A 12595-nucleotide genomic window follows, 5' to 3' on the forward strand; every position below is an offset into this window, starting at 1 on the left:
CTTATTCCTCTTCCAGGACTGGGGTCCTTCCGTAGAGAGTCGCGGCGGCGGGAGGCTGGCGGGCCCAGCTGCCGGACTAGGTCAGGGCGGCCCCGCCTGCCCGCCCCGCCTCCCTCCCGGGTTTCTGCCCCGCGCGCGGTTGCTGTGGCAGCGCGGGACGCCGCCAGAACCCCGGCGGCCGCGGTCTCCACCTCGTCCCTCGGAGGCCTCCGCGGGACCCCTGCTCGGGCCCAGCCCGCGCTCCGCCATGCCCCGGGCGAGGCGCGGGGGCCGGGTGAGCGCCCTGGAGGGCGGCCGGGAGGAGGAGGCGCCCCCGGCGGCGGGTGCCGTGCAGTCGGCGCGGTGGGCGTCCGGGCGGCAGCCGGAGGCGGCGGCCGAGCTGATTCTGCTCCGGGGCATCTTCGAGATCGGGAGGGACAGCTGCGACGTGGTGCTGAGCGAGCGGGCCCTGAGGTGGCAGCCCATCCGGCCCGAGCGTCTCCCAGGTGCGTGGTCCTGGTCAGAAGGTCCCCGCGCCTTCTCCGCCTCCTCCCGGCCTCACACCCTGCTCCCGGCGCCGTCCCTCCGCCTCCTGCAAGCTCCTCCTCTGTCCCAGCGGGCGACCGCGTCCCCAAGCCGCCACGTCCTCCCTCCAGACCCGGGGAGGCCGAGCCGCCCCCCGGGGCCTCTGCCTGCCCGCTCCTGCCGCCTGGGTTGCCGTCCCGGGACCCACGTCACACTCCGCTCCCCTCCCCTGAGCCCCCCAAAGGGCTGCTGCTGCTGCTGCTGCTGCTGCTGCTGCTGCTGCTGCTGCTGCTGCTGCTAGGTCGCTTCAGTCGTGTCCGACTCTGCGACCCCATGGACGGCAGCCCACCAGGCTCCCCTGCCCCTGGGATTCCCCAGCCAAGAACACTGGAGTGCTGTTTTCCAAATGCGGGAAGGTCACCCACTCCTCCCCTCCACGTCCGAGTTTTGCTCAACTGCTTACGGCGACGCTGCAAGTAAAAGCGTTTCAGAGTATACTTACACGTGGGTTCCGAATCTAACTTTCGTTTTGCTGACCCCTGAAAATGTCACCTGAGCTTTTGGTCCCTCTGGACTTTTCCATCCCTCGCATTCCTTGCCATTGTCTCTAATCAAGTCCAAGTTCTAGAAGCTTTTGTTGTTTAATATGGGCTTTAGAATCATCGTGTTGTTAAGGAGTATTTGCCTTTTGACCGAAAACGATTTAGAAGGTGTTATAATTGTGTACAATATAAGTATTTAAAGACAGTTTGGAGATGATGTAGGGGAAACCTTGGGATGTAGTAAACATTTCTTCTAAATGATAACTTCGGAAATTTAAAAAGATATGCCTTCCCCTTGTTGTTTCCCTTGTTGAAAAACAAGACGCAATGTGCTTTTTACCTTAAAGACTAGAGAAACATCACTATTTTACAGTTTCTTGTACAAAAACCTAGCAAAACGGACTAGTCAGGAACTCAGAGTTCATTCTGATAGGCAGTTTCTGCTGCACTTGAGGTGCTCGCCTCAGTTCAGTCGCTCAGTCATGTCCCACTCTTTGCCACCCCATGGACTGCAGCACACCCCTGTCCATTGCCAACTCCCGGAGTTCACTCAAACTCATGTCCATTGAGTCGGTGAGGCCATCCAACCATCTCATCCCCTGTGGTCCCCTTCTCCGCCTGTCTTCAATCTTTCCCAGCATTAGGGTCCTTTCCTGTGAGTCATTTCTTCGCATCAGGTGGCCAAAGTATTGGAGTTTCAACTTCAGCATCAGTCCTTCCAATGAATATTCAGGACTGATCTCCTTTAGGATGGACTGGTTGGATCTCCTTGCAGTCCAAGGGACTCTCAAGAGTCTTCTCCAACACCACAGTTCAAAAGCATCAATTCTTCGGTGCTCAGCTTTCTTTATAGTCCAACTCTATCATCCATACATGACTACGGAAAAACCATAGCTTTGACTAGTTGGACCTTTGTTGGCAAAGTAATGTCTCTGCTTTTTAATATGCTGTCTAGGTTAGTCATGACTTTTCTTCCAAGGAGCAAGTGTCTTTTAATTTCATGGCTGCAGTCACCATCTGCAGTGATTTTGGAGCCCCCAAAAAGAAAGTCTGCCACTGTTTCCCCATCTATTTACCATGAAGTAATGGGACCAGATGCCATCATCTTACTTACTGAAACTGCCTTTGACTTTAATTTAAAATGTTTTCAGGTGTGTTGAAAAGCAAGGTGGGGTATTTTCTACATCGTTGATTTAAAAACTAGGGATATGGGCATAGAATTCTCTTTAAGTCTGTTTGAATTTGGGGGACATAGAAGTTTCCCATTAGAGCTTAAATTGGCCTACATGAGCCTTTTTAACCTACAATGAAGCTGAAATACTATAGGAATAAAGTGAGACATTGCAAAATGAGGTATTCACATCTATGTTGCAATAGTGGTGCGTGAAAAGTCAAATGATGGTGTGAAGCAGTAAAATGCTCTTTTATATACTGAGTGCTGGTGGAGGAAAAGTAGGCTGAATTAGTATTCCTCGCTGTTTAAAAGACATCCAGACAGTTATAACTCTAAAGGTTGCAAGTGTTGATCTTTAATTTTGACCTAAAACATGTTGGTTTTCTTTGCCTTCATTCAGATGTACCACCTTTTCTTTGTAACTAACACCTAGTATGTAAATATCACTTGGGGCCCCTGAATATTGGAGATCGAAACCTGAGCACCTTAGCACTTATATTTTAGGAGAAACTAATTATTAAACCATTATTTTACTTAGTAAAATAAGAGTGGGAAAAGTAAAATAAGATTAAGAGATATGTTTAAATGTGAGAAATATTCTCTGTCGTGGAATTAGCCTAGTTGGGTGTGGTGGAAGACAAGTGAAATTGATTCAGGTAACAGAGGAAAACTACAGCCATACCTGGAAGGAGGTGGTGTGGAAGGACTTTGGGGGAGATCATGTTCCTTGCTGGCCAGTGCCTGGCTGTTCCAGGAAAGGGTGGGGGTGGGGTTGGATCGCTGCTGGGCATTATCATCATAGGAGATGTTGCAAGACCCTTCAGTTTTTAAAACTCATAGTGCCTTAGTGGTTTTTTTTTTTTTTTTAATAGACTTTATTTTTAGAGCAGTTTTAGGTTCAGGGCAAAATTAAGCAGAAGGTATGTATAACCTCTGCTCCCCACAATGCATAGCCTCCCCGATTATAAGTATTTCCCACCAAGGTCGTACCTTTTCCCACCAAGGTTGTATCTTTGCTAAATCTGATGACCCTACATTGACATCATTATCATCCAGAGTCCATAGTTTACATTAGGGTTCACTCTTAGAGTTCTGCATTCTCTGGGTTTTCCCTTATTTATGACATGTAGTAGGATTCTTCAGAGAATGAGAACCATGAAAAAATACATATCTGTGTATGTGTTTATATGCACACACAGACAATACAATATGTGTGTGTATTTATATTATTTGAGATTTATTATGGGAAAATATGAAATTGATTATGGCTTCCCTGGTGGCTCAGACAGTAAAGAATCCACCTGCAAGACAGGAGACCAGGGTTCAATCCCTGGGTCAGGAAGATCCCCTGGAGAAGGGAATGGCTGCCCACTCCAGTATTCTTGCATGGAGAATTCCATGGATAGAGGAGCCTGGTGGGCTACAGTCCATGGGGTTGCAAAGAATTGAACATGATTGATTGACTCACACACGCATTGTAGGAATTGGAGATTATGGAGGCTGAGATATGCCGTTCTTTGCCATTTGCAAAGTTCAGAACCAGGAAGACTGGTTGTATAATTCAGACCAAATTGGAATCCCTGAGAACCCCGGGGAGCTGATGGTATAGCCCCCAGAGATGAGATCTACCTGGAGAAGAGGAAGGAGTGTTTTGTTTACACTCTGCATTTTGAAGAGTGCCTGACATATGAACATTTGTTCCATGAATGAATTTGTTAACTAGTCTCATGAACTTTAGCTTTGCCCATTGCTTTGTAACCTGATTACTACATTGCTACTTAATAACTTTTCATCACCTGTAGCAATATCCCCCAGCCCTTTTTTTTAAAGCATTAGAACTCTTTTTACAAAAACATTCTTTAGCTAATGTGGGCCCACTTCTCCACTGTGAGCATCATGGTCAGATGCTCAGCTGTAGGATGGAAAAGAAAGCAATCTATGACTAGGGCATGGATTGACCAGGCTGTCACATCTCTAATACAAACTGTATACACAAAAGGGCATCATCTGCGCAGAAAACTTCATCATTGCTTGCAGTGGTGCCTAAATGATCTTTCTATCGGAATCTCTAATAATGGTCATTCTATTTGTGGAATCATGCGTTTATTCATGTTAATTACCAAGTTAGCTGTCTGTGCCCTAGGGTAGTGTGAAATCCTGAAGAAATGGAAGAGGGGTCAGGTGAGGATTTTCAGGTAAAATGAGTAAGGTCAGGCATGTCTGGGTCACAAGACCCTATAGGCGGAGCAGGCTGCCTGGGTGCCTGGGACCAGGCGTAAGGTGTCAAAAATTGACAGCTCAGAAAGGGAATGTGGGCAAATGCCGTGGACCAATATGTGTGTTTTGTCATTTAGTCCTTAGCTTATCTTGTGACTGGATCAGATATTTTCAGAGTTCAGCATTTTCAAAATGATTGCTGATGGCCGGTGGGCATACTTCTACATCTCAATCAGGGACAAACTTCTGGCAATATGTACTTAACAAGTGGTAACCTTCCATTTGAAATGTTAGATGGAAGCAGAAAGTACAAGCATTTTTGTGCATCCTCAATGCAGGATCTGCGTACTGAACTGTAAGATTTGGTTTTGAGGTTTTCACATGAAGGAAAATCTACTCCTAGGGAGAGTTAGCGATTGGTAGGATTAGACTATATGAAGCTCTTTTATCTATATATATAAGTACATATATATGAAGCTCATAAGAAGTACACTTCAGAATGATCAATTTAGGGATCTCTATTGACACATTGGAAAAGACTCTGATGCTGGGAGGGATTGGGGGCAGGAGGAGAACGGGACCACCGAGGATGAGATGGCTGGGTGGCATCACTGACTCGATGGACACGAGTCTGAGTGAGCTCCGGGAGTTGGTGATGGACAGGGAGGCCTGACGTGCTGCGATTCATAGGGTCGCAAAGAGTCCGACACGACTGAGCGACTGAACTGAACTGAACTGATGACCAGAATGCCAAATGGCCACAAGTCTTTCTCTGCACCTTTATCATTTGCTAATGAGTAGCACCTTGAAGTATGAAAAACCCTACAGGATATTCTACAGGCTCTCTACTCCAGCTGTCTGCAGTTTCCCATCTGGTGAAGAAAAGGTTTCAGGAGTGGACACCAAGGGACCTAAGGTCCTGTCTGCACTCAAGGGTGTAACTGACTCAAGGCAAGTCATTTAACCCTTTTAAATGACAGTTTATTCATCTGCAAAATGAAGCATTTGCATTATATGATCTCTAAGAATCGTTAACTCTGAAGTTGCATTTTATAGAAAATATCTGTTTTTATAGGCTTTCGATGTTTGGACATGGTAATAAATCTGAGTAAGATTTCAATGATCAACTTCCTGGCATGTGTGGAGTTGTATTTTACAACAAAGCTTCATAGCCCTAATGAATTTCTAATTGAAATAACTATGTGGAAAATATGGGCCAAGTTTCTTGCTCCCCTTCCCTGGCTTCAAGGCCAGATAATGAGAGGTGGACTGGTACCTCAACACAGATTCTGTCTTTGGAAAGAAAGAAACCATTTTCTGGTAGAAAATCATGGGTCAAGGCTAGTCTTAAGCAGATTTTTCATGATGGACAAAAGGACTAGCTTAGCCTTTCTTCAACTTCATTTCCTGTACCCTCTTACTAAATTCCTGGGCAAGGATCTTACAATATGCTTGATTATTATCATATTATGTTTTAAATATTTTTAAAAATATAATGAAGGTTTCATAATGGTTTACAATTCTCTTGTTAGACTTATTACCTCACATTACATCATTTCATGTTGTGTTTTTTCAAAGGGTTCTTCCTACCATGCCCTTGAGCTCAGCTGAATTAGAGAAATAACCAGAAAATCTGAAAAGGGTGGGCTTCAAAATAAGATCTTGGAAGTGTTTCTTTTTTTGAGGGAGCTAATGATTTTCTCATGCTTTAAGTTTATATAAACATTTATTTGTTAGAAACTTTTCAAGATGACAGGTAATGTGGAAAAATGTGAAAATGAGAAAAACCTAATCAATTTTAAAACAACAAGAGTTAGTGATTACTGGGGCTTAGCAGAGCTGGGTCCATTCTAAGTATTAATCTGCCTAAGCCGTTTGGGAACAGATGTACGTGAAACAGATCCTGGGCTCTGTTGTGTACATCCAAAGTGAGACATCTGTTGGTGAACCGTTGGTCAGGAATAATGGAAGTAGGGGTTAAACCCCAAAATGACCCATTACTCACGTAAATTATTAAAGGACTAATTACTCAGTAAACCACAGTGCTTTGATTCATCAGTCTACAAATGAAAAAGAAAAAAATCTTTAAAAAAATTATTAGTGTGTTCCTAAGCTGTCAAAATTGAAGGAATTTTTAAAAGATGAGTGTGAAAAATCAAGCTTAGCAAGGAACTGCATATACCGTTTATGAAGTTTTTAAATGCTTTGACAGTCCTGTTAACCTATTGTGTAAATACGGTATAAAGCACATGTTGTAAAAATCCTTAGCTTTTTCTTAATGTACATTAGTCCACACAGAAAAACAAAATATAGAATGAATCTCTACGTATGGCTGTTCTGTTAAAATTTCTGTGCCGATAGAAGAAGGCTCTGTATCTACACTGTCCAATACAGTCACCACCAGCCCCTTGTGACTGCTGAGCACTCAAAATATGGCTACTGTGACTGAGAAACTGAATTTTAAATTTTATTTAATTTTAATAAGTTTAATAGCCACATGCAGCTAGTGATGATCAGATTTTAAAACATAGCTCTAACACACAGACATACAATAGTTGAAAACATTTATTACTTTGATTCTCAGGCATGGGTTTTCATCTTTATTTCTCTAGTAAGGTATAGTTTTCAAATAGTTAATCTCAACATAGAACTGAATTACCATCCAATCTGAGCTGCTGATTTAAAGATAGATCTCTGAGTCCAGAGAGTCCCAAGTGGCAGAACCTTTTAACAGATTTTGTGACCCCCCCCAAAACATGCTTTTCTTTGTTATTATGAATTAATTGGCTGATAAAGTTTTGTCTGTAAAAAACCATTGTCTTATTGCTCATGTCACGATTTACTTAAATCAATTGGTTTCTTACTATAAGGATTGTGGGTTTGAAACAGCCATCCTCGCCTGTGTACACTGACCCCATGGAAGTCTGCATCATGGTGTTCCTAAATACACCACAGCCACGTGGCACTATATGAAGACAAGTACTTAAGAGAAACTTCTCTTCTTTCGTGTCCCCTTCCTCTCACCCCTCCTCCATGAAGAGATATTTAGGGTCTCAACTGACACAGAAATATGCTCCTAGAACTGGTACTTGCATTGAAGGTAAGGGATGTGCAAACTGAACATGGGGCTGGACTGGATCAAGGTCAGTAAAGCAGAGAGGCTGCTTCATACGGGATCTGCCAGAGTGGGAGGACCTGAAGTGAATTGCAGGAATATGAACATGAAGGAGCTAAAGAATCAAAGGGTCGTGGCAGTAAATAGTCGGGATCTACAGATAGCTTGGGTACACGGGAAGACACTATTGCCTAGGCTGGGCACTTCTGTGCTCTCTGTAATTTGGGGAGGCGAACCATCTTTGTTCAAAGGGCCAGGAATGTAGAAGACATAATTCACTGTGTTCGAAATACTAGAATACTCATTTTGAATCTTCTCCCTAATCCTGCCTGGTTCATTACTTGACTAGGTTATTTGATTACATTTCAAACATTGACAACTCTATAAGCATCATCAAAGTCCTCAACATAGTCCTTGCCAATTCCTTCCGTGTGACTGTATTCCTGCTGAACTTTGAAAGTACTGTGCCCGTGGTGGGGGTAGTGTGTGCTGGGCAGGTGAGTTCTGGTCATGTGTGTGGTGAGCAAAGGGAAGGCACTCTTGGTAGCCATGGCTGTTTATATGCTCTTGTGCTTTCCAAAGTCAGTATGAATTGAGATAAGAGGGAAAGGGGGGAGGGAAGTGAAGTTTGAGGGAAATTAAACCTTCTGCTGACTTTTAGCCTGTAAACCAGAAGTTGAAGACCCTCAGGGTAATGGGTAACAGAATCCAGAGACAGGGAGGCAAGTGAACAAGTGGACAGGTATGGATATATTAAAACCAGTTGACACAGTGCTACGGACTTATGCTAAGCCTACAGGTAAGTCTTAAATAATGTACCAGCTGACTTTAGGGAGTTCCTATATACATTCCAAGATTTTCATCAGGAACAATGTTCTGGAAACTACCGCTGTTGCTCAGGATCCATGTCCAGTGTTTGATTGAAAATGCGTGCATGCTCAGTCGTGTCTGGCTCTTTGTGACCTATGGACTGTAGCCTGCCAGGCTTCTCTGTCCATGGGTTTCTCCAGGCAAGAATACTGGAATGGGTAGCCATTTCCTCCTCCAGGGGATCTTCCCGACCAAGGGCTCAAACCCACACCTCCTGCATTGCAGGAGGACTCTTTACTGCTGAAAATAGTGAACATTTACTCCTGTGTGAAGTGCACTGTCTTGTTTAATCTTCCCAACAAGACTGCGTAGTTCAGATAGGATTTTTATTTCTGGGACCCAGAGATGACCTTTGTTGCCCAAGGCCATGCTGGTGATGGAGTTGCTGGGATTCCAGGCCAGGCAGCCTGACTCCAGAGTCCACGCTGTACCCAGGAGGTTATGCTGCTTCCTCAGTTCAGTAGGAAAGAGTTCTCCCTAACACCTTCAAGAGTCTATGTGATGTCAGAGTAAGTGGGTAGGATCATGGTTCAAACCAAAACAACAAGCCTTACTACGACAAGAGTGTCTGATTTTTTCAGGCCTTCATGACAGTTCCACCGTAGAGAGCATATTCTGTTGCTCTCACTTATAATTCCTGAGTAAATGACCAAGTGAAAGTTTTTAAACCCAATATTTTTATTATAGAAAACATCAAGCGGTGCCATTAGGTGGTAACATCTGCATATCGGAGCTTGTTGATGTTTCCCCCTTCTGTCTGGACTCCAGCTTCTAACTTATTCAGCCTGGCATTTCTCATGATGTGCTCAGCGTATAGGTTAAACAAACAGGATGCCAGCAGACCGTCCTGTTGTACCCCTTCTCAGTCTTGAACCAATCAGTTGTTCCATACCTGCCTTAGGTAGAAGTGGCCAAATATGTGTGTTCAGTCATAGGCCTGGGGCTGCCTGAGAAGAGTGAAGTTAAGGTGGGTCCTAAAGGTACCAATAGCTGGAGGTTGTTGCAGCAGAAAAGCAAGTTTTTTCTTAAAGGGAAAAATCACAGCAGCCACTGTAACCAATTAGGTTTAATATTATCATTATGAATCAGTTATTTAAATATATTTCAATTCATAACAGTGACTCTTCTTACTAATGCTCAAATTGCCCCGATTCTGTATTTTTGGACCAGTGGGAACCACCTTACACTGATTTCTGAGGCCTTTTGACATTTTCTTAGATGTCTCTGTTCACTCCCTTGCTTTCTGAAATGTCAATATATTCTAGGCCCATCTTGAACATTTCATGCCTGTCATCAAGGATGCCTGATTTCTTAAACTGAGTTATGGTATTTAGAGATCACAATTTGAGCCCCAGGTGTGCTCATTGCTAGTACTTTCCTTATATAGTCTGATTTCCTAGGTTTTCCTGAAAGCAGAGCTACGAAGCATGATTTTTTTTTTTCCCCTAAAGAATAGATGCACTATGGAATTATGCTGGTATCTCCAGTAAAAGTTCAAGACTAAAGGTTTTTATTTCTCTCTTTGTTCCTACCCTTAAAATTCTGTATTCTAACTGCAATAATATCATTACTGCTTTGCAATAATTGTACATCACAGAATAATAATACCAGTGCTACCGTCAACAATTTAATTAATGAGAGCCAGCCATTTAAGATCATTCTGTAATAATTTTCTTTTTGTTGCTTTTAGGGACATACCACTTAGAGTACGTGCTGTACTTAGTCACTCAGTTGTGTCCAACTTTTTGTGACCCCATGGACTGTAGCCCACCAGGCTCCTCTGTCCATGGGGATTCTCTAGGCAAGAATACTGGAATGGGTTGCCATGTCCTCCTCCGGGGGTTCTACCTAACCTGGGGATTGAACCCAGGCCTCCCATATTGCAGGTAGATTCTTTACCATCTGAGCCACCAGGAAAGCCCAAGAATACTGGAGTGGGTAGCCTATCCCTTCTCCAGGGGAGCTCCCTGATCCAGGAATTGAACCAGGGTGTCCTGCATTGTAGGCAGATTTTTACCAGCTGAACTACCAGGGAAGCCCAGAGAATGTGCTATGTGTAGTCAGATTATTATGATTTTTTAAATGGCTCTATATTTTATAATCTTATTTATTTTTGGCTGTGCTGGGGCTTGTTGCTGCATGCAGATTTTCTGTTGTTGCAGCGAATGGGGGCTACTCTCTAATTGCGATGTGCGGGCTTCTCGTTGAAGTGGGTTCTCTTATTGTGGAGCATGGGCGTTAGGGCGCGTGGGCTTCAGTAGTTGCCTCATGATAAGTGGAATTTTCCTAGACCAGGGATTGAAACTGTGTCCCCATTGGCAGGCAGATTTTTAACTACTGGACCATGAGGGAAATCCGCAAATGACCAGGTTCTAAAGACAGTTGGAATCAGTCCTATCTGTGATGTTATACTTCCAACTCAATAGGCAGACTTATTTGTTTCATTTTTGCTTTTATTTTTGGGCATTGCTCTTTTTAATCTGAAATTGTAATTATGTAAAATACATGGTTCCAAAATCAAATCCACTAAGCAAGCTATATTCTGGGAAGTACAGTTTTTGTCTGTGTCCCTTCTACCCTTTTCCTTCCTTCCTATTATTGGTAAGCCTTTTAAATTTTTTGGTTTATTCCTAGATAAGCAAACATGTACATATATTCTTTTACTCACCCTACCCACCTTCTTAAGTGCATAGGAGTGTAGCATATATGCTTTTTTTCCACTTTGATTTCTTTTTGAATGACCAGTATTCCCAATATATCGCTTGATAGAGGTATGTAGAGAGAATCCTCATTTCCTTTTGTATCTGCACAGTAATCTGTTGAGTGCTTTACTTTATCAACCTTCTCTCTGTGAGGGACTTGGGTGGTTTCCAGTCATTTTTGCTATTGTGAATAGTGGTGTAATTAAAAACTTACCATGTCTTTGTTTAAAATGTATTTTTGGAATAGATTCCTACAAGTGGGACTGTTGACTCAAAGAATAAATACCTTATATACTTTTTAAATGTATGTTAAGTCACTTCAGTCATGTCTGACTCTTTGTGATGCTATGGACTCCAGGTTCCTCTGTCCATGGGATCCTCCAGGCAGGAATACTGGAATGGGTTGCCAAGCCCTCCTCCAGGGGATCATCCTCACCCAGGGATTGAACCCATGGGTTTCTTATGTCTCTTGCGTTGGCAAGTGGGTTCTTTACCACTAGCGCCACCTGATAAATCTTTTTTTTTTTTTTTTTTAATAAACTGACTTTCTAGAGCAGTTTTCATTTCACAGCAAAATTAGTGAAATGTACAGAGGTTTTCCATTTGCTTCCTGCCTACATAATTTTGGCAAATATTTCCAAGTCCCCTGAGAAAGACTGTGTTATTTTGCTTTTCTATCATCATCGTAGGAGGACACCTGTTTCTGTGTAGTTTCTTCAAAAGATATATTGTCAGACGTTGTTTTAAAAAAACAATCTGAGATAAGAAATGGTATCCCATCATACTTTTAATTTTTATTTTTCTCATAAAATCATTCAAGTTTTTAGCTTATTTCTCCTAATATTAGGGAGCAACTATCATGTGCTAGGTGTCTAATAGGTATCAGGGATGCTACAATCAATTTGTCACAATTTCTGCTTTAAAGTATTCACAATCTGCAAGGAGGCTTATCAGCAAAATAACTAGGTGATCTGTTTTATGTGCACTTGAAGTATTACTTAAAGGGCACCATAAAGAACCACGGAAGTGTAGCTAAAGGGGAGAATCATTTCGTTTGGGTGGGCAGAGGAGGACGTAGGGGAAAGCTACAGAGAGGTGTGAGGGCCTTGAAACATGGCTAGGAGTTGGCAGTACAAAAGAATAAGCAAACCTTCATAGGAAAATAACATTTTGGAAAAATTTGGCACGAATGCTTTGACCTCCACGGAAAATAAAGCCATAGCCTGTAGGGAGAGTGTATATTCATGGGGGGAGAGGACAGTGCTTTGTGTAAGTCAGTAGTTTGCATAGCACCTTGAGTATCATGCCAGGAAATTGGTGTCTTACCCTCAAGGTTGAGTAAGGGGTGGCAAAGACAAAGTGTCAGAGGATTTCAACTTTTTGTTTTTTAAAGTAGGTGAAATTTGTTTTAGGAAGACAGCCATGGGAGTAGGATGGATTATAAATAGGGGTAGGTTAGATTGAGGAGCCC

The 12595-nt window shown here is 43.1% G+C and overlaps 1 protein-coding gene across 1 annotated transcript in view; it reads left to right on the forward strand.

Annotated features, from left to right (window-relative positions):
• Positions 1 to 247: 247 nt before the first annotated feature.
• CERKL (ceramide kinase like) overlaps positions 248 to 12595 on the forward strand; it is a 128855-nt gene continuing 116507 nt past the window's right edge. Inside the window, exon 1 of the mRNA XM_068968448.1 lies at positions 248 to 485. Coding sequence (XP_068824549.1) covers positions 248 to 485 — 238 coding nt within the window. The remainder of the gene's footprint in view (positions 486 to 12595) is intronic.

Source organism: Capricornis sumatraensis, chromosome 3, assembly GCF_032405125.1.
Source record: "Capricornis sumatraensis isolate serow.1 chromosome 3, serow.2, whole genome shotgun sequence".
NCBI lineage: Eukaryota > Metazoa > Chordata > Mammalia > Artiodactyla > Bovidae > Capricornis > Capricornis sumatraensis.